The 26,529-nt window shown below is 43.7% G+C and overlaps 1 protein-coding gene across 2 annotated transcripts in view; it reads left to right on the top strand.

Moving 5' to 3' along the window:
* arid1ab (AT-rich interactive domain 1Ab) overlaps positions 1 to 11,349 on the top strand; it is a 55,480-nt gene extending 44,131 nt beyond the window's left edge. Inside the window, exons 8-20 of one of the 2 annotated variants that reach the window (XM_065471301.1) lie at positions 413 to 713; positions 2,197 to 2,345; positions 2,486 to 2,583; positions 2,667 to 2,876; positions 3,012 to 3,216; positions 5,039 to 5,171; positions 5,539 to 5,714; positions 5,803 to 5,929; positions 6,050 to 6,169; positions 6,350 to 6,446; positions 6,617 to 7,436; positions 7,747 to 7,877; positions 7,974 to 11,349. In XM_065471301.1, coding sequence (XP_065327373.1) covers positions 413 to 713; positions 2,197 to 2,345; positions 2,486 to 2,583; positions 2,667 to 2,876; positions 3,012 to 3,216; positions 5,039 to 5,171; positions 5,539 to 5,714; positions 5,803 to 5,929; positions 6,050 to 6,169; positions 6,350 to 6,446; positions 6,617 to 7,436; positions 7,747 to 7,877; positions 7,974 to 9,908 — 4,502 coding nt within the window. In that variant the 3' untranslated portion in view covers positions 9,909 to 11,349. Of the gene's footprint in view, positions 1 to 412; positions 714 to 2,196; positions 2,346 to 2,485; positions 2,584 to 2,666; positions 2,877 to 3,011; positions 3,217 to 5,038; positions 5,172 to 5,538; positions 5,715 to 5,799; positions 5,930 to 6,049; positions 6,170 to 6,349; positions 6,447 to 6,616; positions 7,437 to 7,746; positions 7,878 to 7,973 lie in introns of both variants that reach the window. The other variant, XM_065471300.1, reaches the window with a different exon arrangement.
* Positions 11,350 to 26,529: the final 15,180 nt, after the last annotated feature.

Below are 26,529 nucleotides of genomic sequence, written 5' to 3'. Positions count from 1 at the left end.
TCAAGCAGACTTTTTTTTCTTTTTTTTAATACTAAAAATATTATGAATGAGTTTACAGTGGTTGTCCTGTGACCATCACAGTTTCATAGATAGCCCAGATTTTTTTTTCCAAGAGGCTTTGAAGTTTCCTCTCACTTCTTACATTTATGAAATTATATCAGTGCACTTTGAAGTCTCAGATGGTTTCTGTAGGCTTTGAAGAAGTTCTGCTATGAGTCATAGCAGAGAAAGGCGGGAGCCAGATAAAGCCCGCTTCATCAGGCTGCTTGTTCTGACAAGCTGAGGTAAATTTAGAGCCGGACTGGTGAAACTCTTTATCCCGTCAGTGAGAAGTGACTAGATGAGATCTGTTTTAGGCTGAAACACAGCAGGAGGGCATGAAACTCTAAATGTTGATCTGTAACACTTTCAGGTTATCCCAGGCAGCCCGGCTACACAGGGATGCCCAACGCCAATTACCCCAGTGGCCCCGGCATGGGTGGCTCCATGAACCCCATTCCCGGTCAGGGCAGCGGGGCTCCGTATGGAAGCATGCCACCGGGCAGGATAGGTCCAGGGCAGATGGGCACTCGGCCTTACGGTCCTGCCATGGCCTCCAATATGGGCGGCATGCCTCCTCAGGTGGGGTCCGGCATGTGTCCCCCTCCGGGCATGACGAGGAAGGATGGTGGTCCTTCCATGCACCACGGACCAACAAACTCTATACACAACAGGTGGGTGCTCCTGGCTGCATCAGTGACACCTGTGTGAGCCTGTGACTGTTGAGGGTCATTGAATTTATAGCTTTAAGGAGATTTTCTCATTACTTTGCTGTGTGTGTGTGTGTGTGTGTGTGTGTGTGTGTGTGTGTGTGTGTGTCCTTGGTTTGCCTCACACACAAGTCAGTCTGTTACATGTTTTAGTGCTTGAGTGGTGGCAGTAGCCCAAACACTTATCTATCACAGAAGAGGAGATGGTCTCTGCAATCACTGAATCACATCCTTCCTAAGCAGGGATGCCTGTTGAGCCTACAGAGCAGCTCTTGTGGGCTTGGCAAATGGTACCCTGTGACTTCAATTAATGTTTCCTACAAATTAAACTGAACTCTGTGAAGGAAAAGGCATAATTCACTCACGCAAAGTCTGTATTTGCAGTGGATCCTTTCAGGGATTACTTGTGACTAATTTTTAGTTGATTAAATAGGTGAAAATAATTAGATTAGTCAACTACTGTAGAACCACTGAGAAAAAAGTTACAATTAGCACAATAATCAGAAGAATACTTTCTGGACTCAACGTTTTGATGCTTATGTTTTGTTTTTTAAAAGGAAACACGACTATATTTGGACAAGGCCCTAAGGTTGCATCTATGAAATGTTTTTTTCTTCTTATTTTTGTACTCTTTGCTCAAAGAAAGGTAGAAAAATAGAATGCTAGAATTGCATTCACCAAAAACTGCTGCACAGACATATTGGATGGGCTGGGTAGTACGATTAAGTTGACAGCAAACCATATTATTTGTCAGAAAATTTCATTAAAATTTATCCAAAAGGCAGCAACAGCACAAACACCGTGAGGAGGTCCAGTTCAGAGACTCGAATTAGCAGAGCTGAGACGTAGCTCACCTCCAGCCGCCTGTGTCAGCGCATCTGTCAGTCATAGTGGCCATAAAAGTCTCTGAATGTTTAAGTTAAAAACAACAGTCAGTCACTGTGGACTTGTTCTACAGGAAAATATTTATAGAAGCCAAAGCCACATTTTTTGTATCAGGCTGTGAACACGCTTTTTGAAACATCTGAGTCTGTGGAGACTGACTTTCTTTTGGAGCCAGGTTCAAGTGACCATTGTAGAAACAGCGCTAATTTCACTCTGACACAGCCTCGAGATAGTACCATTCATTATCTGGAATAAAATTCTGCAGAACTGCACTGACTCACAGGGATTTCATCTACCTTACCTCCCCAACTTGCTTGTTTACAACTTCCTGTCACAAAGAGTGGGACTGTGTGCCCTGGTAGTGGCAGGTTGCTGCTTGCCGTCTTAGTTAACTCGGTTTGACATTAGAAAAATAGAAATAATTAGTTTAACTGACCAGTATTTCTAGTGTCTGCTACAGGGGTGGCAACTTTTAATCATCAAGTTGACTAGTGCGCATCCATTGTTTCTTTGTGGTTCTTGTTTTTTAGCATTTCTTCTAATCAAGCTTTCTTTTCTGTAGGCCACCCAGCTATCCTAACATGTCCCAGGGCATGATGGGAGCAGGCTCTCCGTATGGCCCAGGCATGAACAGCATGCACAGTATGATAAACCAAGGTGGGCCAGGGCCGTATCCAATGGCAGGAGCAAACATAGCCAACAATAGCCCTGGTGAGTACAAGTTAAACTATAGCAATGATCAGGTGATTGGAGTACAGCTGCAGGCCTGAGGGTTGTGTCTATAAAACAGTTTTATAGACTGGTAATCTTTTTATTTTTATACCCTTCTGTCATTGCCCCTGTTCTCCCAGGAATGGCTCCAAGTTCAGAGTTTGGCATGGACAAAATGAATCCTGCTCAGAAGATGAACAACAAAGTGGAGGGGACTCCCAAGCCAGAATCCAAGAAGGTACACATTCAAAGTCCAGCTTTTTTTCCCCCGCCCTCCTTTTTTCTCGTTCTTACGATTTTCTTCCGTCACCCGTCCAACAGAAGTCGAGCTCTTCCACCATCACCAATGAGAAAATAACCCGTCTGTACGAGCTTGGCCCGGAGCCAGAGAGGAAAATTTGGGTGGACCGATACTTGGCCTTTGCTGAGGAGAAAGCCATGGGCATGAACAATCTGCCCGCTGTGGGCCGTAAGCCCCTCGATCTCTTCAGGCTCTACATATCCGTCAAAGAGATCGGCGGCCTCACCCAGGTACACCTGGACTTCCACCTGAATTTGATGTGAATCCTTCAGATCAGAAGGACGATCGTCGGTGATTTAAAAAAAAAAAAAAAAAAATTTCGTATACAGCTTTCTGAACCACCTCCTTCCTCTCTCGCCCACCAGGTGAACAAGAACAAGAAGTGGAGGGAGCTGGCTACCAACCTGAACGTGGGCACGTCGAGCAGCGCAGCCAGCTCGCTCAAAAAACAGTACATCCAGTGTTTGTACGCCTTTGAGTGCAAAATGGAGCGCGGCGAGGACCCTCCCCCAGACTTCTTCAACACGGACACCAAAAAGAACCAGCCCAAAATCCAGCCTCCCAGCCCAGGTGAGCGCTGCTGCTCCGCTTCACTGTCACGCAGTTTACTGCCTCCTTAGATTTAAAATGCAATGAATGAAGCTTATTTCAGATTTCCCTTTCTCCCTTGGGCGCAGTTTGGATTAAGTACAATTCATCACATCATCTCTGCTCTATTTGCCTCACATCAGCTGTCTATAAACTAGTCTATTTTATTGTATCCCATTAATTGCAGTTTTTAAAGCCATTCATAGAGCATTGTTTGTCATCTCATGTAGGAGCAGCCACCCTCCATAAATCGCTGCTTCCCTATATTGGAGGAGTTATAAATGGCGGCGGCGTAGCTGTAAGTCCTTTGGACGGTTCCACAAACACATGCCTTGGGGGAATAGTCCTTGGCATTTGCACAGGACATGACGAAAGACTTGTCCTTTCCGACTTCCCCACTTTGATTTTTGTGGCAACGGTGATGACAGCAGAATGCTAAATGTTTCAATGAACTGGGTAAAAGTCAGCGGATGAACTGGCGCTCATTCATACCAGTTGTTAAGGGTGAGGAGGTTGCAGCCAGGAAGGGTCATTGCTTGTTGCATGAGAAGCTGTTTATTTTGGAGGGGACTCCTTGTTTATAGCTGCCAGGAGCAACCACACCAGGAGCAACCACATGCTGCTTCAGTCTGGCTGAGACCCAGGCTGTCAGACACGGGGCACTGAGTCAGCGCGGGGTGTTGTTACAGGAGACATCAGGGTGCTTGTCAGCTGGCATCAGCCCTCTGGTTAGTACGAAAGAAGGGCAGGGGAGGGTTTTGGTGGTGGGGGTGGTGGAGGAAGTAATGGCAGGAGAGGGGCAGGAGGTGATTTGGCGATAGCGATGCTTCGTCAGTGGCGTGTCCTCGCTGCCTGGTGCCTGGCCCTGGGCTACAGCAGCACGGCAACACTCCCTGGAGATTAGTGCTGAGCCAGAAATGATGAATGGGGGAAGAGGGTTTTGTGTGTGTGTGTGTGACTGTGTGTGTGTAAGTCACACGATTCTCTCTCTGACTCTATTTCTATCATGCCCTCCCTCCCTTCATCTTTAGTAGAGGGAAATCCCTGCCCAGAGGGAGGAGGGGGTGAGGGAGGGTGAGCCAATGAATGTTGTGTGCATGCGTGAAAGCTCGAGAGGCAAGAGGGTGATGTGAGAAAATGTGAATAACTGTGACCTGCCAGTGACCCGGGTGTTGTGTGTGTTTGTGTGTGTGTGCCAGTTTAATGAATGGGAACCTGTGACTCATCAGACTGGCTTGCTAATAGTGAGAAGTCCTGAGCTGAAGTTAAGGATGATTGCTAGTATGTCACACACACAACACAAACAAAATATCAGACACACACACACACACACACACATATAGCTGGCTGTCTCCTGTCTCTACAGCCCAGGCAGTAATCTGTCACAGTGAAGGTTTACATCACTGTTTCCTGGTGGTTCCTGGAGCCCAGCGGTGGATGAGGAGGGGGCAGGCATCCGGTGATGAGCTGGAAGATTCAAGATATTTTGCTGGCTATGCACTCAAAAGCCAGTCAGCTCGACACAAACTGTGTTCCTCTGTGCAGCACTCAGGAATTTCTTAATGGGATTTAGGATTGCCAAAAGCAGCATGTGCTCTAAAAGCCCCCAGCAGTGTTCTGCCTAACCCGCCTCACTATCAACTATCAGCTCTTGCCTTTATTCCTTGAGCGAGGAGGAGAGAGGGATGTTCTTTGAATTCTCTGGAATCTCTGAGTGTTACAAACCAGAGCACTTGACTGTTTTTCTTTTGTTTGTTTGTTTTTTCTCCCACTTAGTCATTGTGTGTATCCTTGTGTTTTGCAGCTGGTTCTGGATCCTTGCAAGGACCCCAAACCCCTCAGTCCACCACTAGTTCAATGGCAGAGGGGGGAGACCTGAAGCCCCCCACACCAGCCTCCACCCCACACACGCAAATGCCCCCAATGCCTGGCGTAAGGTACGATTCAAAAACCAGTGTGTTCTTCTGTGGCGTTTGTAGTAAAATCTCCACCTGTGGTGAAATTGGATCAGAGAAGCAAGAACTGGAATACGAAAAACAGCAAAATATGCTTTAAAGTTAACACTGATGGGGTTCTGTTCACACACAAACACCAGACTAGTCAACAGGAATATGAAAGGATTATAGTTATAAAGTATGCACTTGGGGCTTAGAAGACTACAGTAAAAACTGTCTTCTGTGTCTTGTTAGAGGGACAGACAGAAAACATTCAAAAAAAGAAATTAAGAAAACTTAGAAAAGTCTTAATTACTATGAATTTTTTAAAATTCCACATTCTGCTAAAAAGCCATCTGTTTTCCTACAGGAGTAGCGTTAATCTACAGGATCCCTTTGCTGATGGCGGAGACCCGGCGTTTCCCAGGAGGAACGCCATGACTCCCAACTCTCAGGGCTATCAGCCTGGGATAGGCACACCGGAGATGATGGGTCGGATGGGTCCCTACGAGTCCAACAAGGACCCTTTTGGAGGCATGAGGAAAGGTGAGCACCGTCCATGTGACCAAACCCCAGATTCTGTAAGGGTTCGTTCATAGCCATAACTAATATTATGTTTATTTATTTTTAGCAGGGGAACAGTTCATGCCACCCGGCCCCAACAGTGGAATGGGGGAACAGTATAACAGAGGTCCACCAGGCCCAATGGCCAACATGCCAATGAGCCAGAGGCAACAGTACCCGTATGGATATGAACGAAGGTAAATATACTATAGTTAATAAGATAAGATGATTGTGATCTGACCTGTGCCATTTCAGTGTCCTTTTCTCTTTCCAACTAAATCAAATCACTTCATGATTATTGCTTGTTGCTTTTATAGACAAGAGCCAGGCATGGGCCCTGATGTCAACATGGGACCGGGAGCTCCTCAGCCCAACATGATGCCTTCTGGAGCTGACACAGGGATGTACTCGCCTAGCCGTCCTCCACCACAGCAACGGTCTGTACCATTCAGGGCAGAGACTATTCTGTACAAAGATTAAAAGGACAGACATGGTTGCATGTCAGCATTTTGTCAGTGAGATCATTGATAGATTTAAAGATATTTACAGAGTTTCTTATTGTAACTGAATCATTTACTGAAATGAAGAAATATAGTAATCTGAGTGTGTATTTTTAGGCATGAGTCCTATACAAATCAGTTCCCTGGCCAAGGAGCTCCCCCTGGTGGGCCTTACCCAAATCAGCAGCCAGGAATGTATCCACAGCAGCAGCCAGTAAGAACAGTTTGTCCAGCATTTGCAGTACTCCTATTACTACTTGGGTTTCTCTTTTCAGTGTTCATGTAATGTACTATGTTCTGTTCCAGCTGAACAGAAGTATGAGCTGTTGCTAAAATTATTGTGCTCAGTTTAAGATTGTAATGCTTAATTTTATGTGCTGACAGAACTACAAACGTCCTGTGGATGGTGGGTATTGTCCTCCTGCCAAGCGCCATGAGGGAGAAATGTACAACGTTCCTTACAGTGGGCAGCAACAGCCAGGACCCCAGTCCTCGGGGCCCCAGGGCCAGCAGGACATGTATAATCAGTATAATGCGTACCCTGGAGGGGAGCGCCGACCGCCAGGCCCACAGAACCAGTTCCCCTTCCCCTTCGGACGGGATCGAGGGCCGTCATCTGCAGGCCCCAATTCCCAGTCCCCGATGCCTCCCCAGATGATGGCAAGTCCCATGCCTTCAGGCCCTGATGGTTCCCAGGGCCCAATGTGGCAGGGCCGCAATGAGATGGGCTACCCGAACTATCCCAACCGACAGGGACCCCCTGTGTCGGGCCAGGGTCCCGGCTACCACGGCATGAACCGCTCAGAAGATATGATGCCATCAGATCAGCGCATGAACCACGAGGGACAGTGGCCTGGCCATGCCAACCAGCGACAGCCTCCGTTTGTCCCCGCAGGCTCTGGACCACCCATGACCAGAGCCCTGCCCTCCACCTACTCGGCTTCCCAAAACCACATTCCTCAGGTGTCGAGCCCAGCACCCATGCCCCGATCCATGGAAAGCAGAACGTCGCCCAGCAAATCCCCCTATATGCATCCTGGAATTAAGGTGCAGAAAGCTGGACCTCCAGTTCCCGCGTCCCACATTGGCCAGGCTCCCGTGCAGCAACCCATGATCCGGCGAGATGTGGCCTTCCCTCCTGGCTCTGTGGAAGCTACCCAACCCCACCTGAAACCCCGCAGGCGGCTCACCATGAAAGACATTGGTATAAAATTTGATTTGCCTGATAACTTGTAACATTATACATGTAATAAACAATATGCTTAGCATATTGTTTATTACATGTGGATTTACCACATGTAATGGATTTACCATTTGATATTTCTCAGTTTGCGTTAAGACAGCTTTCAGATACGAATTGCGTATTCACACTAGGTGACACAAGTATGTAGTATGTATTGCATGTAGTATGGAGTTAAAGTCCCAAGATTAGTAAACCTTTACATGTTATTTAAAGCTGCAGTGACCGATCATGGTTACTTTTAGTTATATTCATTCTGTTTCTATTTTCAAAGGCACTCCTGAGGCTTGGAGGGTAATGATGTCATTAAAGTCTGGCTTATTAGCTGAGAGCACCTGGGCCTTGGACACCATTAACATTCTACTGTATGATGACAATAGCATTTCTACTTTTAACCTTTGCCAGGTAGGTTGCACACATCCACAACCTGTTAGCATTTGTTTCTGTCAACATTTCAGAATGAATTGTCAAATTTAGTGACCACCTTCTTTGCTTTCACAGCTACCTGGATTTCTGGAGCTGGTAGTGGAGTACTTCAGACGCTGTCTCATTGAGATCTTTGGCATCCTTAAGGAGTATGAAGTAGGAGACCCTGGCCAGCGCACCCTAATAGACCCCAATGCAGCTGAGGACTCTGATGATGAAATTCCCATGCCTGAGGGCGAGGACATGAACTCGGACGAGGAGGACGAAGAGGATGAGGAGGTAGAGGAAACAAAGACCAATCCTGACACTTCTTCACTGGTCCAGGTAAAGGAGGAGGAGGAGGAAGAGGAGAACTCCCACAAAGATAAGTCTTCAGAGGATGAGGAAGAGGAGAAGGAAAGGGAGTCTTCTATCAAGGAAGCCAATACCTCTACCTCAGGGTTCTCCCACGACCCCAGTATACACTCGGAAAAGCCCAAACAGGCTAGCAAGTTTGATAAACTCCCCATCAAGGTGGTGCGGAAGAAGAATCCCTTCCGGCTAAACCGCTTGTCCAAGCTTGGGCAGCGGCAGAGCTTTGACAGCGGCCTGATACACTGGAGCGTGGGTGGTGGTGACACTACTGAGCACATCCAGACCCACTTTGAGAGCCGGATGGAGCTTCTCAAGCAGCGAAAACAAACAACAGCAGCCGCTGACAACCGCAAGAAGGTCAAGGTGAATGGGACAACAGCAGCAGCAGAAAACCCAGAGAAGCCTAAATCCAGTGGTGACGATAAGGTTCGGCAGCAGCAGCCCCAGTTTTCTGAACCTCACAAGTCTCCAACAAAGACTACCACGCCTCCTCTTCCCATTGGCGCACCAGTCACTGCCACCATTGACGATGTACTATCCGCTCGCCCAGGGTCGGTCACGGAGGAAGTAGTTCGTGGAGGTGCCGAGGAGCAGAAGGAGAACGGCAAGTATTTGTTCAGCATCAACCCCGATCTCCAGAGCCGCCGCAACATCAAAATCCTGGAGGATGAACCTCACAGCAAGGATGAAACGCCACTTAGCACTCTATCAGACTGGCAGGACTCGCTAGCTCGGCGCTGCATCTGCGTCTCCAACATTGTGAGGAGCCTCTCCTTCATTCCTGGCAATGACCTGGAGATGTCCAAACACCCTGGCCTCCTGTTGCTGTTGGGCCGCCTGGTGCTGCTCCAACACAGGCACCCTGAACGCAAACAGGCGCCTGTTACCTACGAGAAGGACGAGGAAGACGAAGGCGTGAGCTGCGAGAGAGACGAATGGTGGTGGGACTGCCTTGAGGTGTTAAGGGAGAACTGCCTGGTCACTCTGGCAAACATCTCCGGCCAGCTGGACCTTTCTATCTACCCAGAGAGCATATGCCTGCCTCTCCTTGATGGCCTGCTCCACTGGGCTGTGTGCCCTTCAGCAGAGGCCTTGGATCCCTTTCCCACGCTGGGGCCCCACGGCTCCCTTTCACCCCAGAGACTGGTCCTCGAGACCCTCAGCAAGCTCAGCATCCAGGACAACAACGTCGACCTCATTCTGGCCACTCCGCCATTCAGCCGCTTGGAGAAGCTCTACGGCTCGCTCGTGCGACTCGTCGGCGAGCGCAAGGTGGCCGTCTGCCGTGAAATGGCAGTGATCCTGCTAGCTAACCTAGCCCAGGGTGACAGCCTTGCAGCGCGAGCGATCGCTGTGCAGAAAGGCAGCGTGGGCAACCTACTGGGCTTCCTGGAGGACAGCCTAGCGGCTACGCAGTACCAGCAGAGCCAGAGCTCCCTGCTACAAATGCAGGGTGGACCCCAGTTTGAGCCTACTAGTGTGGACATGATGCGGCGGGCAGCGCGGGCTTTGCACGCCCTGGCTAAGGTGGAAGAAAACCACTCTGAGTTCACTTTGTATGAGTCGCGGCTACTGGACATCTCGATGTCCCCACTTATGAACTCTCTGGTGTCCCAAGTAATCTGTGATGTACTGTTTCTGATCGGCCAGTCATGACAGCCGTGGAGAGGTTTCAGCTCTGCCTCTTTCTATTCCCCCTAAACCACCTTTTTGTGTGTGCGCGTGCGTGCGTGTGTCTGTTAGTTGCGGGTGAGTGACAAAAGCAAAACTTTTTTTTTTTAGTTTTTGTTGTTTTTTTTTAATTTATGCAAAATCACCTCGGATTCCACTGTCTTTCTTACCCCTGCTTCTCTCTATAAGGAAGGAATATCATGAAGTAGCTGTTGATTTCAAACATCTGAAACTGAAAGAAACTGGCAAAGAAGAACAGACTGGGACCCAGGCATAGGACAGAGTGTGCTGCTGCCCTGTAGAAAGGACTTTTGTTTTTGTTTTGTTTTTTATTGAAAAAAAATCTCCAGAGAGAGAAAAAAAAAAAAAGAAAAAACTGTAACCAAAGTTGCTGTCTCGTTTACAGTGAGTTTGGGGGATACACGTGTTCGCTTTCTCCCTCGGGGGAGGGGGGTCGTCAGGGGAAAGAGGGCACAGACTAAACAATATTATGGTTCATGTTTGGAGGCTACATAGACTCATGGACTGTGGTGTGGTATAATTGCTGTAACTTTGGATGCTATATACTCAGCCCCACAGGAACCACATTATTGGCTGTGAACAGATGTCTGTCATGGGAGGCCTGTGCAGTAGATTGTAGGACTTTTTTCTGTACTGTACACCTTAAAAACTGTAAACATACTGTAATAATACTGTTTCACACTGAGATCCGCTGGCTTGGCAGCAAACTGTAGTTTTTAAAACCAGTTTTAGTTAAATGTCGAGAGAGAAAAACGGCTTTCCCCCCAAAGTACGGTGAACCTACAACACCCCGACCTCTTCTCTTTGTCCCTTGATTGTATGACTTGACCCTTATATTCAAAAGTCACCTCTTTAGGACTGGTCCTCAACTCTAGATGCAGTCCAAGCTGCAGTGTATATATGATGTTGTACATTACACTTTCTCTTTCTCGACTTCTGTTGCTCTTCACCGTTTTTAATCTTTGACGAGTTTCCCTGCATCGAGAACGCCATGTGATTACTTGACGCCCGCCCTCTCCGTTACTTCAGCGCCTCACCCCGCTCGTGTGTGAGCGTGGGGACGGGGGTCGTTAAGCTGCTGTCAGATCCAGCGCCACCCCCTCCTCTCAGTAAACACAACTTCAACTTTCTGTTCGTCTGGGTGTAGAGAATATTAACACAAATCGGTTCCATTCGAGCTCCTTCATAAACGACAAACTAGACCTTGATGAAGAAACTGTTTTTATTTTTTTTTTTTTTTCAGTGATGCGGATTCTGCATATTTGTATTTCAGATGATGTAGCTAAAAACTTGATGTAAATTCCTCTTTTTTCCTTTTTTTTGGCTTAATGAATATCATTTATTCAGTATGAAATCTTTATACTATATGTTCCACGTGTTAAGAATAAATGTACATTAAATCTTCGTAAGACATTTGCTGTGGATTTATTTATTATTCTTCTTTACGTGGTTGAGGCCGCAGTGAATAAAGCCCTGAATTTTTTATTTGGCTCGCATTTCACTCGCGCTGAGACAATCTGATACGACTAAAGCAGCTCAGAGCGCTTGTGTTTTGCTGACGCTTTTGATATTTACACACGGATGCAGAGACACGGCACATCTCATCTCTGTGCAGTATGCTGCTTATTGAATGCACAGCCATGTTTTCCCATCCCTGTATTGATTGACATCTCACCCCCATGTTACAAGGCTGTCCTTGTCCCTGGGTCGCACATGCTGATATTTACATATATATTTACATTACTTGGGGAACAGCCAGAGCGCTTCGATACATACAGATAAGCTAGGAGCTGACATTTACTGCGAGAAAAGCTGACTTTTTTTTCCCTCCAGAATATCATCTGATGTTTTGACAAAAGTTGAATTCAGTTTGGAGACGGCAGAGCACCTGGTTTAATGTGTGATGGGGGGGGGGAAAAAGCACCCCTACTTATTTAGCTACAGCCGACAGGATAATGACGTTTTAAAGTATTTCCATTCTTGTCCTCAACGGAGAGACAAAATAGCATCCATAAAAACAAAACAGTCGGCATGAGCTAAATGTGGCACCAAGTACGTTTTCAAAGCCTGCTGCCGCTTCTTGATGTTGTTTTACTTTAGTCGTATTTATTCAGCAAGTCTCACTGAGATCAAGATGCAGGAAAAAAGTAGTCCTGGCTTGCTTTAGTGTGTGACTTTAGTGGAATGCTTCAAGGCAATGGATCTAAAATAACCCCAAGTGCTATAGATAAGTCCCAGAGATCACCCGCAAACTCAGATCATAATCAAATGAGAGATATATATAAAGTGCAGCTTAAACGGCTCTGAAGGCTCACCAACCAATTTAGTATTGTACGTCCATGAAGTAGCAGAAGCTGCAACAGTCTAAATCCTCTACATTTCTCATAGTGCAGCTCCTCAGCACTCTCACATTCTGCATGCTCACACTTCACATGTGAAATGTTTTTTAGATGTGGCTAAGTCCAGTCCAGGTTTACCCAGACTACATAAAGCTTAGGTACTTTTAGAGCTGTGGAAGACATCAAACAGGTGGTTTGAAAGGCTCAGAAGAACTCCCAACAGTTTAATATAAATCACTGTGTAAAACTGGCAGAATGTCCCTTTAATGATGAGGCAACACTTGAGCCTGAGTGAGGGCGAAATGATGGAATCCTTGTCCACACATACAAACCACCACATCGTAAAGACTTTGTAGTATCACATTATCCCAACAGAGCACTTCACTTTCAGACTGCAGCTTACTTTTGCTTCTTGAGCTTCTAACAGTAGAATGGGAGACAGAGACTTAAGCCATGAGGAGCTTCTCCTGTGGAAGCAGCTCCCAGTTTGGCTATTTTCCACCTTACACATCATTCTGCTCAAAATAGTATTTCATACTTTTGTTAAAAATAAAGTGACTTTATTGTGATATGTTGTTACAAAACAGTCCTTTTGTGTATAAAGATGATACTTAGTTTTTATACTTATCCCAACTAGCTAGGCCTTGTAAAAATACAAGGTGACCCTGAACTGTTCCTTAGTTATGCTACTCTAGACTCCGGCTGGTGCGGGACTTCCCATAATGCACTGAGCTTTTACCCTCCACTGCGCTCTTTTCACTGCTCAGACTCAGGGGTTAAAGTGTAGGGAGGGGACCATTTGTATCAGTGCAGCACGGGGAAAGAAATCGCTCAGAAATGAGTCACTTGATAAACTGTACTTCACATATTTCACCTGTTTGTTCACGTCCCACAGTTTTAGAGCCGCTGACCTAACCTGAGGGAAGTTAGGCATTCTCAAATGCATGAAAAGAAGGCAGTCGGATTTTATTTCATTTTTCTGGTTCACTAATCACTAGCGATTGGTCTTGAGGGCGTTGACTGTCGATCATTGACTCTCACTCTTGGATGAAAGGTGAAATGTGTCCACAACACACTCCTCGCTCCCTACCACTGAAAATTTGAGTTAACAAACATTAACATGCTTTTTCTTATTTTAAAATAATGAAACTGTACTTTGAGCTCAGAGACTGTGACTGAAATTGCACAGAAATCATTTGTTTGCTGATATATGTTGAGCTGTTTCAAATGTTTGATTTCAAATAATGCTGTTTTACGTAGTTGCTCCATTTTTGCTCACTCGCATTTTGTAGTGCTAGCTAGATGGCTACATGCTGAAGTTCTGCAAGAAGAGCACTGACTGCTGTGTACATGAATACATGACAGACATGAGAATGGGGAATGGGGGCCGGCTTAATGGTAAGTGGAACTGCGGGACAATTTGCAGGACAAGTATCTCCTGGTATCACCTGAAAGCAACGCCAGGCTGTAGCACACGCAAAATCAGCTCCCTTTATATTAATATGTTTTAATTTGCCTAATTTGATTTAATTGATTATTGATCGAAGATGGCAGGTCACTGTTCTCGATGGTTACCATTAACCCCTGCATGGGATTATAGTGTTTCCCACAGATCTAGACAGCGTTTGTGGGAGTAGCAGGAGGAGGCAACATGCAAAGTTCGATGGCATGCTTCATCCTTGGTGAGCTTCATGTACACATTTGGACCGACTTTTACTGCTCAAAGGGAATCACCTGATGGTTTTAGTCCTCTCTCTAATACTATAGAGTCTTTACTTACAATATAAACAATCAAATTTCAATGAAAGAGGTGCTCATCATTTTTATATATTCAAGTGTATAGTGTGGAAGATGTCATAAGGCTTTGAGGAAATCGGATGTAAAACACAATATTTATGAGTGTTTTAAGTTGTAAATCAGTCAGATTTGACCCAAACACGACAGGAAGGTTAATTTTGTCCCACTGTAATCTCTTCAGGTCATTTGTCAGTAATGGCACAACAGCAGAGGTCTTTATAGAGTCCTTGTAGGTAGGTATCATGGTCATACTGCAACTCACCAGTGAATTATTTATGGCTGTAGAAGTCAGTTACATCTCTGTAAAGGCTCGTTTTGACAGTGACCAGTTACTGTACACATTGATTGGGGGTTATTTTAGGTAAGTTTAAGTTTGAATAATCTTTGATCAACACCAAAGAGAAACTAAAGCCTAAGCAGTAATTTATAATCGAGAGATGATGTTTGTTTTAAGGCGAAGTGGTTGAGTCTGTGCCGGGGGAACAACAGACCTCGACTTATGGAGCCAGTTATGAACTATCTTCTTCTCTGTCAGCATCTCAGTAGATCCCTACTAAGGAGAGGCATTAAAACAACCCCCAGTTCATCTATGAACCTACTCAGCACCATTCATACCGCCACCTGAAGCCAGCTGAGGCCTAAAGACATCTGTCATGGATTTTTTTTCCAAAGAGCCATGACAAACACTCTTGACAGCCAGTAGTAAACACATGCTGCCAGAAATTTTCCAGGTCTCTAAAGAGATTCTCGAGCCGTTATAATCACATCAACAAAGCACTTAACAAATCTCCCAAAGCCCCGTCCCACTCATCCAGAGAGTCTTCCAATGTACAGTAGTGCTGGCAGCACTGATTCCAGAGCATGTTGTGCTGAGCTGCGTACACACTGGAAACGATTCACTCGTCGTGCATCGCTTTGAAACTGCCAGCCGGTCGCTTGCAGACATTCCAGGCTCCTGTGACCTTATAATGTATTTACTAGCAGGTTATATATGTCAATCACTCTCATTGACTTCAGTCACTAACCTGAAAGTTTATTGCAGGTCCGGTCCACTTTGCCTCACCAGCAGTTATTTCACATGTAATTGCATGAAGTTGCCAAATATCTTTCACCTTCTGTGGTCTCTGGTCACCACGTTACTTCCAGTGTGGACACGTGCCCTTTCTTTCCCTTCCTTACAAAACAGATTTTAGATGAGTAAGTACTTTTTGATTGCCAACATCTGCAGTTGTTAAAGCAGTAGATGATCATATGCAGCATGTAGAAGGTTGGAGCAGGTTTATGATGCTTTATATGCATCAACTGAGGAAACGTGTCTTTCATTTTATTTAACATTTACACTCAGTATTTAATTTGTATGAACTTTTTCCTATAAGTCAGCCGGCTCCTCTCTCTGCTCTAAAGACATGGTGCCCTCATCTGGTCACAACATCAAATTACAGCGTGTATCTGCATAACTGCTGTAAAAGTATGTCTTACCCCCCTCACACCAGTGTGACAGCTGGTGGGAGCAACTCTAACACACTCACTTCTTGTATTGTGCCAAGGTTTAGGGCCAACCTTTATTTCTTTATACTTCTAAGGAGCCAGACTTTATCTTTCTTTTTTTTTAATTTGTTTGTTGTTGTTGTTTTAAAGCTGTCAGGTTTTTCAGTGGATATTGGCTACTTTTGCACAAATTTCCACTCCTTGTACTTGTACATTTTCAGAAAAATGCTTCTTTTTTTTTGTTTTTTTGTGTGAAGTCACTTAACAAACACCAAAGAAACTCAAGGGATGAACCAATGTTTTGCCTACAAATAACACACAACTTTGCAAAGAACCAGTTTTAAATCTTTATTGTGTTCCTAACAGCCTAACACAAAACAACCTGTTGAACAGCATCTGAAAAGTCATGCTCTTAAGAACTAGGAAAAGATATCTAGCAATGACCTGACACAGGATTTGGCATCTGGCTGTTCAGGCGATCTGTCTAGTGTTGATCAAAGCCTCATCTGAGATGCTTTCAGTGGATCGGTGGCTGTCAAGAAGCCACTCTTTAGGAAGGGAAATGGAGAGAAAAGACTGAGGTATTCAAAATTACACAAAAACCGGACTGAAATGAAATGGCAACAGGTGATATGGAGAGCTGAAAATATTATTCTGGTTTTATTTGTCATCATTATATATGCAGGATGTCAGGAGAGAGGTGCAAGGCACAAGAGTATCTACAGTCATCTCTAAAACATGAATAAATCTGTCTTATGTCAAAGGATAAACGCTGTATTTCAAGCAGTTTGTGATGCCACCATCACATAAAAAGCAACATATCATCAGGAGGCAGGGAGGCAGGGGGTAAATCAATACTCTACCGCTACTATTAGCCTGAATGTAAAAATCCTATTACACTTTTTTAGGATAGAAGTATAACTTTGGAACAATGTAACAATTTAAAGAAAGAAGAAACTCTGGATTAAACTGAAAAAAAAAAAAGTAGGGGGAAAAACAAGGAAACGATAAGTAATAAATAAACACGTCACAACACTACAAGGAATGGCGACCGCTGGATGCTAGCAAACATCTGTATTTAGCGAAACAACAGGTTACTCTGGCAAACCAAAAAAAGTTAAGTACGACCAAGAATAACCTTCATACATTAGAACATAAATATATAATGTTCTTAAAAGCACAAACTACATAAATAAGAATAAAAAAGGCTGACTCAGTCACACCTGCTCCAGAAATGTCTGATAATTAGGCCTTTAAACAACGTCACTGCACGATTCAACCGCAAGGGGGCAAACCAGGCTTTTCTGATGAGGGCTCTCTCTCTGAAATAAACAATGACATATCATATGCACGTGTGTGTGTGTGTGTGTGTGTGTGTGTGTGTGTGTGTGTGTGTGTGTGTGTGTGTGTGTGTGTGTGTGTGTGTGTGTGTGTGTTCAGGTCATTTACTGTCCCTCAGGTTGGGGTATGTTGATACATAGTGAGCAGCCAGACATGAGCCGCCTCCTTCTCCCAGGAGCTTTGTTTAGCTCACTGGAGTTTGGACATAAAGAGTTTGGTTTGTGGCATCTTGCATAAAAGGAAAGCCAGAGGTTGGAGAGGACAACCTTAATGTAGACAATATCATACATATGAACCTTATTTATTTAAATGATTTTCATATTGTTAATTATCATTGTCTCTTTAATCAGAGTGAATTCAGGAGGGGGAGCGTAAAGCAGGCCATTATCCCCTTATGATAGTTTGCTTTGTAGCTCAGTGTACATGGGTGAATATGGATGCACAAAAAGTGCAGTTGTTTACTGTGGAGCACTAAGGAACATGGAAGGTCATCAACAGCTTATATATGTATATTTTTTGTTATATAATTCATATGAATGATCCCACAGTTCTGTGGTAATAACTTCAAACTGTATATGTGCCCTTGTCAAGACGATGGGTCAGATTGGGAATCAAAAGGGGAAAAGGAGGATAGAGAGGCACCTCATCCTAGGTATTCTGGCTTATATCCTGTCTGTTAATCTAAAAAGACCTGAAAGTATCAATGAGCTGAACATGCATTTGGTGATGCATAAACAGTAAAGGGACAGTTCTTATATAAAGCATATTTCCACTCTACTTCAGCACTAAAAGCACAACATGTCTCATTCATAAAAGCTTTTATTCTCCATCCAAGTGCTTTCTATGTGACATTCACAATAGCAAATGCACCAGGAGCAACTCAGGGTTATTTATATATAAGGCACCAAATCTCAAACCAAAGAGGTTTATTTGCAAGGTTTAGTGTTGATGACAAGCAGTCAACCATGAACTGTAAGTACAGGAAAACAACTTCCTCAAAGGCTTGGTTTTGGAAAAGTGTCTTCACTTCACTGCTGCTCCTTTATGATGAAATGTTTCAGTCCACTAAAAACAATCCACCCAAGATGTGTATAGATTCAATTTCATGTTGCCATTTTGCCAAAAAAAAAAAAAAAAGGTTTTGCGAAACAAAAAACATGATCACTTTGTGTAAAATTATCAAGTGTTCAGTGAGTTACAAGTGTTTTTCCTTTGATAGTGCGGGATGGGTTGTTTCTGGGCTGATGTGCAAGTGCTAGATAGCACTCAGGCTAGCTGCAGAGCTGATGCATTCGTCTGCAGGTCAGAGTGACCTGCTGGGGGTAATAAACAAGGACACACACACACACACACACACACAAAAACAAAACAGGATTTTCAGAACACATCCCAGGACAGACTGAGGAATAGAAATCTTCTCCTTGGTTAGAAGGGTGCTTTTGTGGACCCAATAGATCCACAGCGGGTCTTCTGGTGCACTTTTTGGGTCCTTTTAACTCCGTGCCATCAGGAACTGTTTCACAGCAATTTTAATATTTTCCTCTAGAAATCTGCAGCTGAACCATGACTCAGCAGCTTGAGCCATCTGTCTAAACAGTGCGATTTCAGCCAAGACAAAAAAAAAAAAAAAAAAAAAAAAAAAAAAAAAAAAAAAAAAAAAAAAAAAAACCACACAACACACCACCACACACACACACACTCCAGAAAGTAAATAGCCCAGTCTCCTGTCCCCACAGGAAGCAATTGAGATGTTTCAACTGATCTGACTCAGAGGACATCATTTTGTAGGCTGGGTGTTTACGCACGGTTCTTTTAACTGCTTCAAGTACAAGTTTGCTTTAAATCTGGCCAGAGCTAGGTGTAAGTCATCCAGGCTAATATATACAATGACACAAGTGTTTACAATAACTTGACTGTCTCCACTGTGTTGTGTCAGAAATGCCCTGTAAGCACTTCTTTCTACAATTAAAAAAAAAATAATAACTTTTGAGAGGTACATTATGGTGCTGCACAGTGCATTGCTGATACTTCTCAGCTGCTTTAGAGAAAGCAACTTTTCCATAAGAGTCGTTTGGAAATAAGCTAGAGTGAGATTGTGTGTTCCCTGAAGTGGATCTTTGCATCGATAGCAAATTTTTCCTCAAAGAGTAGTTTCGCATCACATCATTTACTCACTAGAGGGCACCAAGTCTACATCCATAGACACACGAGCTTTGGCTTTTACTAGTACCTCACAACTGGGAGATAAAGTCAAGACAGAAGACAAAATTACAATTCAATAATTTATTTAAGAAAACGTTCATCCATGTCTTCTTGCTGCACCTGTTGGTAGGAGATACACCTTAGATACCAGCCAGGCATATAAACAGAACAGTAATGAGATACTCACCTTCTAGTATCTTGGACGTAGCTTGATTGTCATCCATTTGGCATACGGATGCTCAGATTTGCTTGGGTTGAGATATTCCATCTGCTGTGGGGGAGGTGTGGTAGTCTGTGGCACCTGCTCGACCTCTTCGTCACCAAGCCGTCTGATAGCATAGCCTCCAAAGTGTTCGGGGACCTCATAGATCCTGGTTGGAGCAAAGCGTTGAGCCAAATTTCCCACTGTGTTACTTCCATAGGCAGGCAGACTATGAACTTCCTGGGCTAGATTCCTGATTCCCCATGGTGTTTGAAGAGGGTTGCTACTGGTGGGCCTCTGCTCTGCGAAGGTGTAGCTGGGTTTGTAGCTCACCATCATGTTCGAAGTGGAAGACGGCATGTAGCCTACTCGGGTGTTCCCAGTATTTGCAGGAAGCAATGTGTTTCCGTATGGTTTCCCAAAGCCATGGACGGGGAAGTCTCTAGCGATACTTAAAGGTTCAGATTTATGTTGAGTGACCCGTTTTGCAGGAGCGCTTGCTGATGTTTGCCCCCGTACAGCTGCACTGGCAGGTTTCTGTGCTGCAGAATGCTGAGAGGCTGGTTTAAACGAGGAGCTTCCTGTAAGAGTTTGAAGAGATGCGGCGCTGCTGGATCCAGCCTTGCTAGTTTTGGGTGTACCACGGTGAAATGGCCAAGTCATTTCCTTGCTGCTATCAGGAAAGCTGTTCTGGTTTTGACCGAGTCCATTCAGCGAGTTCCCACTTGCAACAGCAGCAGAAAGGCTAAAAGAGGAGCGGTTTGGCACCTCCTGAGCATTAACGCTCCTCACATTTGTGTACCAGTTAGGTTTTGTCACCAAGCTGCTCTCCACTAACCTTACCAAGCTTTGGGCTGGTTCTGAAACAGTCTGTTCATAGCTGCTAGCAGAAAGCCCTTCACTATAGCCTCTGTTAACTGTAGTCCCTGTGCTGAGGCTACTGCTGTGAGCTACTCGTGGAGAAATGAAGGCCTGTCTGATTTGATCCTGGGAATAGCTGCCATCCAGTCTTCTTAGTCTACCATCTTGCTGTGAAAAGCCAACATATCTGTTACCGTTGCGCATCTGGGGGCTATATGCTGAGAAAGAAATAGAGTGTAAGCCCACTGTGGTAATAAATCACAGCACTAAAATAACTTTTAAACATACAAATTCCCCACTTACTTCGTGTAGCCCATGAACAGCACACATGCTCTGCTTGAACTAAGAAAATCAGCAATATCCTGCTCAGAAGCAAAACATCAAGGTCAGGAGAAATGGGACAACAACAAGGTGTAACAGAATAGCTGCAAAGTAGAGCCTTACCCCAAACCAGCTCCACAAGCCCTTCCAGATTTCCAAAGCATGCTGCCTTAGTCAACGCAACAGTAACACAAACACTCTGAAGCTGCTCACTCTGCATGTGTGTACCGCAAAGAGGTGACATTTCTTGCAACCTGTATCCAATCACAGGCTAATGAGCAGATTGTTTACAGCTGCTGTTGTGCTTCTGTCAGGCTGAATGCTGGAGATTGTTCCAGAAAGCAGGTCTGACAAAATCTCATCCTGAAGTCAGAGTCGATTAACTCATTTTTTGGTTACAGATGATCAGTTAGCTCAGTCGACTCTAACTTTGTTCACACAGAGTTACATGTGTGGGGCTAGTGGAAAAAACCCCATCATCATCACCATAGCAACTGCTAAAATATAAAACTGAGCCTTAAGTTTATAAATCATTTCAGGGCTTTTTTTTTTTTCACCTTTATTAGAGAAATTTTGTAAAGATGAGACAGGAAAGTAGAGAAGATGTGCAGCGAAGGGACTCAGAGGGGTCAGAACCAAACCTGGGCTGTTATATTTAGACTCATGCCTTCTGGTCATCTGCTCAACCACTAAGTTAAATCAGCATCCCACAGAGCCTTAGTTTTATTTGGAGGAATAAGGAACATGAGTGTCAGTGTGAATTATAACATTTTTCTAAAATAAATAAAAATGGAGGGGAGCACTTTCCTTTCGCATCATCTGCTCAGTCATCCTAGCTTGAATCTTTTATTAATAGACCAAACTGGAAATCCATCAAATGTTCACATTTATTTTTCTCGTAAATCTCAATATATTTTTATTATGCTTTAATCTGAAATAGAGAAAATGCAAATGAAACCAACTGAATATAGCACTATGGATCAAACAGATACATATAGAGCAGCTCAATTTATATAGCTCCTCATATCTAGAAGTTTATTTACATGTTTTTATACAGCATCAAATGACATCAGTCAATGAAGGTGCTTTATAAAGTAAGATGAAGACCCTACAATATTACAACAGTGGAAAGGAAAAACTCTCTTTTAACAGGAAGGAACTTTTTACAGAACGAGGCTCAGGGAGGGGAAGCCACCTGCTCCTGATGGGAGAAAGACGGGATGAAAGGCATACTGTGGAAGAGAGCCATCCATCCCGTCAGGGTCATGGGGTGCTGGAGCCTATCCCAGCTGCCATAGGGCGAGCAGCAGGGTACAGCCTGGACACATCACCAATCTGACACTGGGCTAACGCAGAGAGACAGATAACCATTGACAGCTATGGACAGTTTAGAATCACCAGTTAACATGACCCCGCTAACTGCAGATCTTTGGACTGCAGGAGGCAGCCGGAGAGAACCTCAGAAAGGCCCTAGCCAGATGGAAGAGTCAGGACCTCCTTCCTCTAAGGCAATAGTACTAACCACCACACCACCATGATGCCCAAAAGAGTGTCAGAGATTAATCATCAGTAATAATGATTAAATGCAGCACAGTGAGTGAAGAAGAAATACTCACCATAGGAAGCCCCCAGCAGCCCAGATATACAGCAGCAAAACTAAGAGAGGATTCAAAAAGGAAAGTTTTAAGTCTAATCTTAAAGTAGAGAAAGTGTCTGTGGTGGAACCACAAGTAAACCAGCTGTCAGAGAGCTGGATTGCTAAATTGGGATGTGCTAAATTGGGATGATAAGGTACTTTGAGGTCTTTAAAATAAGATATTTTATATATTGGCATTTGATATAAAATAATATATATATTAAATATATATGAGACCTATTAAGTAAACTAATATTGGAAGAGCATCCAGAAAAATTTGCACCAAGTCAAACATAAACACCTTCACATGCTGATCAGTCTCAACTGGTTCAGGTTCCCGTGCAGCATGATGGGAGCAATCAGAGAGAAACTCAGAGTTTGTTTAAGAAACAGCTGCTAGTGAGCAGGTCCGGTTACCCTTTAACTGATAAGTGATGGATTTTCTTTCTAGAACAAAAGACCCAAAGTTTCCTTTGTGCTGGAGGTTAACAAACTAACTAACCGACTGACTAATTTTCTCCAAACAGTAACATTTAACTTACCCGCTCTACTAGGCAGAGAATTCACCTCTCTGTGTCAAGCTTGACCTTGACAACCATCATATAAGTCTCATTGGCCTTGTTAACAATATTAATGATGCCTCCTCTACCCCCTGACGCTGAAAAGACCCAGGCGGCGGTAATGATGCGGTCGAATATAACCGTGACAAACGGCACATGAAGATCAATGTGCTTCCACCTTCTGTTTGCAGGTTATAAATCAGGCGCTGCAATACCAGCACCACAATCTCCATATCAGAGATTTCAGCTTCATTTGAATTCTGCTTCTTTTTTTATATGTGACTGCACAGAGAAGCAGAAGGCATGTTAGATTTGCATGTGAGTGTGATATCATCAGCTTCCTCTGTTTTTCTGACTGATCTGTGACCATGTGGGATGCTCCGCATGAAAATGACCTTTTATACTGTGAGTGTAGGACACACACACACTAAGGACACACTCTCTGGTAGTCTGACAGGTGTGAATCTTCAACCCTGACTGTGCTTAGTCAATAGTGATGACAATTCCCTGCAAAGACAAACGAATCAGTCACTTTATCCTGCTGCACTTTGTGCTTCATCAAACACTTCTTAAGCCTAGCTTTAGTCAAATTTAGAGTCCCTTTTTTCATCTTTAAGGGGCCTGAGTGTCCAATATTCTCTATGAGTCACAGCAGTGATAGCAAATTTCCTTGTTTCCGCTCTAGGAAAGAGTGACACCTCACATGCGATGACCAGATGAGTGTGGTGGCTTAGATCAAAGACACAATTTCCTGTCAGAGGAAATAGCCCAGAAGAATTTTTTTCAGGAGCAGTTTCCTCTTTTCTGAATTCTTTCCATTTACGCCTATCAACATTCATATGAAAGTCCTCCACTGGAATCCTTCCCTGATGACAAAGGTGTTATGATGACACAGGAGGAATGCTTTAAAAAGAAACCTACGCATGACATTAATCAAACTGTAAATGAGAGCTATGCTTCAACGTAGGTGACTCTTCTCTCCTTGGGGATGGTCACTCTTGCTCAAAATTCTGCCGGCATCGGGTTTCACACTCTTATATTTTCTACCTTAATGCCGATTTCTACAGAGCAGGGAGTTGTAGCAAATGAAAGGCATTGTTCGGTCTCCGCAGACCCCTGACCTGTAGATGATTGGCACACAGACTCATTTTAGAAGCCTCTCTCCTGTAAAGGTTACACTGTGTAAGGTTTCACTTTGCTCATGAGCTCCGTGCTGGCTAAGACAGATTAATATCTGCGTGTGCAGGACACAAAAAGGGGGTGTGGTGGTGGAGAAGGCAAGCACAGCATCCGTATCTAATTTATGTGCAGAGCTATGCAGGATATGGGGACTTTTGTCAGAAGGGTCAAACCATGCAACGCCTGCTGAATCAGAAACTTTTGTTAAAAACAAAGATAAAGATACTCACAAGTGAACTGTGTGTTTCTCTGAACTGTGCATTGCTCTTGTGTGGATGCTCCACTGAGCATTTGTAGTAGCAGGACAGTGTATGTGAGATTAAATCAATTAAACTGTATTCATAGTAAGGATAGAGCATGTTATTTAGGACAAAAGTAGATGTTTTGTATTATGTAAAACTAGAGCTTCATGGCGTTGAGGAATAATAAATTATGGACTGCTGCAGGGGGGGCTAGAGTCTATCCCAGCTGTCATGGGGTAAAAGCCAGGGTACACTAAAATGGACAGGTCACCAGTCTGTCGCACTGTCACAGACAGACACAGACAGCCGTTAACACCTATGATCTATTTAAAATCACCACTTACCCCAAACTGCATATATTTAGACTGCCAGAAAAAGGTGGAGAAAGCAAGGGAGAGCATGCAGAGCCAGTGGATTGCTGTTGAGTGACGGTGCTAACCAGCGTTCTTCCAAAATCATGCTAATATTTTCCCTTTAAAAGACACTGCATGTTTTGTACGGTGCCAGTTTTTCCATTTAGAACCTAACCACCCAGCAAAAACCCAGCATAAAGACGACTTTCCCTGACTTTAAACTACAGTATGATCTAGTGAAAAAGGAAACATAAAAGCCTCCTGCTTAGGTCATTAAAAAGATACACCTTTATCTGGCTAAAAGGTGAAAGGGCATATCTCCTCAACATCTCACCCACAGCCAACTATGGCACATAGATGCCTCTCCCTGATTCTGCTGGAGGTTTTTTCCTGTTAAAAGAGAGTTTTTTTCTTCCCACTGTCACCAAGCGCTTAAGTGCTTAATCACAGATGATCATCATCACCTTACAGTATCAAGTGCTTTCAGGCAACTGGGAACTAAATGTAATACCTCTGCAAACTCCTCAACTAGAGTCAACTTTAGAAACTGTGTTTTATATTTTTTAATATTGGAAAAAAACACACATAAAAATTAAAAACAAAACCACAATGAAATTATTGAAACAACAGCCAATTATGATTGGCTAAATTTTACACTTAATTTAACACATTTGTGATCCTGATGTGCCACTCTGACACCTCTTAACTCTCTAAAGAACAGAAAGTTGCGCAGTACGTTATTGGTACATGGCTGAAGTCTTTGTAGTAGACTAAGGATGAGTTTTCACCTTTCTCTTTTCAGCCAAATTAAACATAAAATGGAAATCCTTTGAAAGGTTGGCCAGATTTAGCCTTGAAAACAATGTTCATAGACATCTACTATATACATTAGGGGGTATGGAGCCATGAGCATTAGATGAATATGTGTGGATACATTTTAACCTTTTAAATCCATCTTTAAATCTGGCTCTTGTCAAAGTTTGACTTCATTCTGCAGTTTTCGCTTTATAATATGTTCATGTGATCTTTTTTATTGCTTCTAGTTGTATTTTGAAATAATCTGCATTTCTGCCTTTGGTTGGCTTTACTTTTTGTCTTCGTCAGGGTTCCCTCCAGTTTTCACACCAACTATCCAGTCAGTCCTCTGTAGCTGCACCACCTGCTGCTTTCTTTAATTTTTCCTGATTGTCTTGTCTCTATTCGAGCATTTCAGCCATCAACCTGCCTTCCATTTGTTTTTGTCTTCTTGTTGTTTTTTAAAGTTTCCTTGTATGTTATTGGTTTTCGGTATATGACCTCTTGGACTGTATTCTGGAGTTCTGCCTGACGTTACCCTAAGTTGTTTGCCAAAACCCACTGACTATCTGTTTTATTGGCATCTAGCTCATATCTAGTCTTGGAAGTTTGGGAGCAGTGAGTAAATTCTCTAAGTGGTAACTCTATCATCCTAACAGAGCTAACCAAGTTAACAGAATGCATAGCTTTCTGAGACATAGCTTCTGGAGCCTCATATAGCCCAGAGCCTCTTGGGCTAAACATAAATAGCCCACTTTGAGACTAATCAAATGTCTTTCTTATTAATGTATGACTGTAGGAATTGCACAGCTTGGGCTAAAAGTGGTCTGACATTAAGAAGCAAATGAAAATGACTACATGTTAAAGTTGGGCCTAGTTTTCAGGGTTACAGTAGGGCACAAGGTAAGATTCAGGGTCAATAAGTCATTTAATAAGTAAAACATCTATCGTGTGTGCTATCAACACATTAAATGGCATATCTTTACACTGTTTCATATCAGGTTGAAAGTAACCACCCGTTGTGGTGGGACAGAAAGCCTAAATAATGAGGAGAAATATGTCAAAAAACACCATACAGTAAGGAATCTGCAGAGGCTTCCATTTTAATCCATTGATAATATAAAAATATTAATTAGAGCAGGTTCTAGTGTGTGTAACAGTCTGCACTTTTTGATTTACACTTGGTTTAATCAAACTTAAATCCTTTTTGGAGAGACTGACTGTACATCTAACACCTGAGACTGATACTACAGGCAGGATGTCACACGC

This window comes from Pelmatolapia mariae, linkage group LG22, assembly GCF_036321145.2.
Source record: "Pelmatolapia mariae isolate MD_Pm_ZW linkage group LG22, Pm_UMD_F_2, whole genome shotgun sequence".
NCBI classification, from domain to species: domain Eukaryota; kingdom Metazoa; phylum Chordata; class Actinopteri; order Cichliformes; family Cichlidae; genus Pelmatolapia; species Pelmatolapia mariae.
The sequence above is the reverse complement of the archived record's forward strand: the minus strand, read 5'-3'. Positions and strand labels throughout refer to the sequence as shown.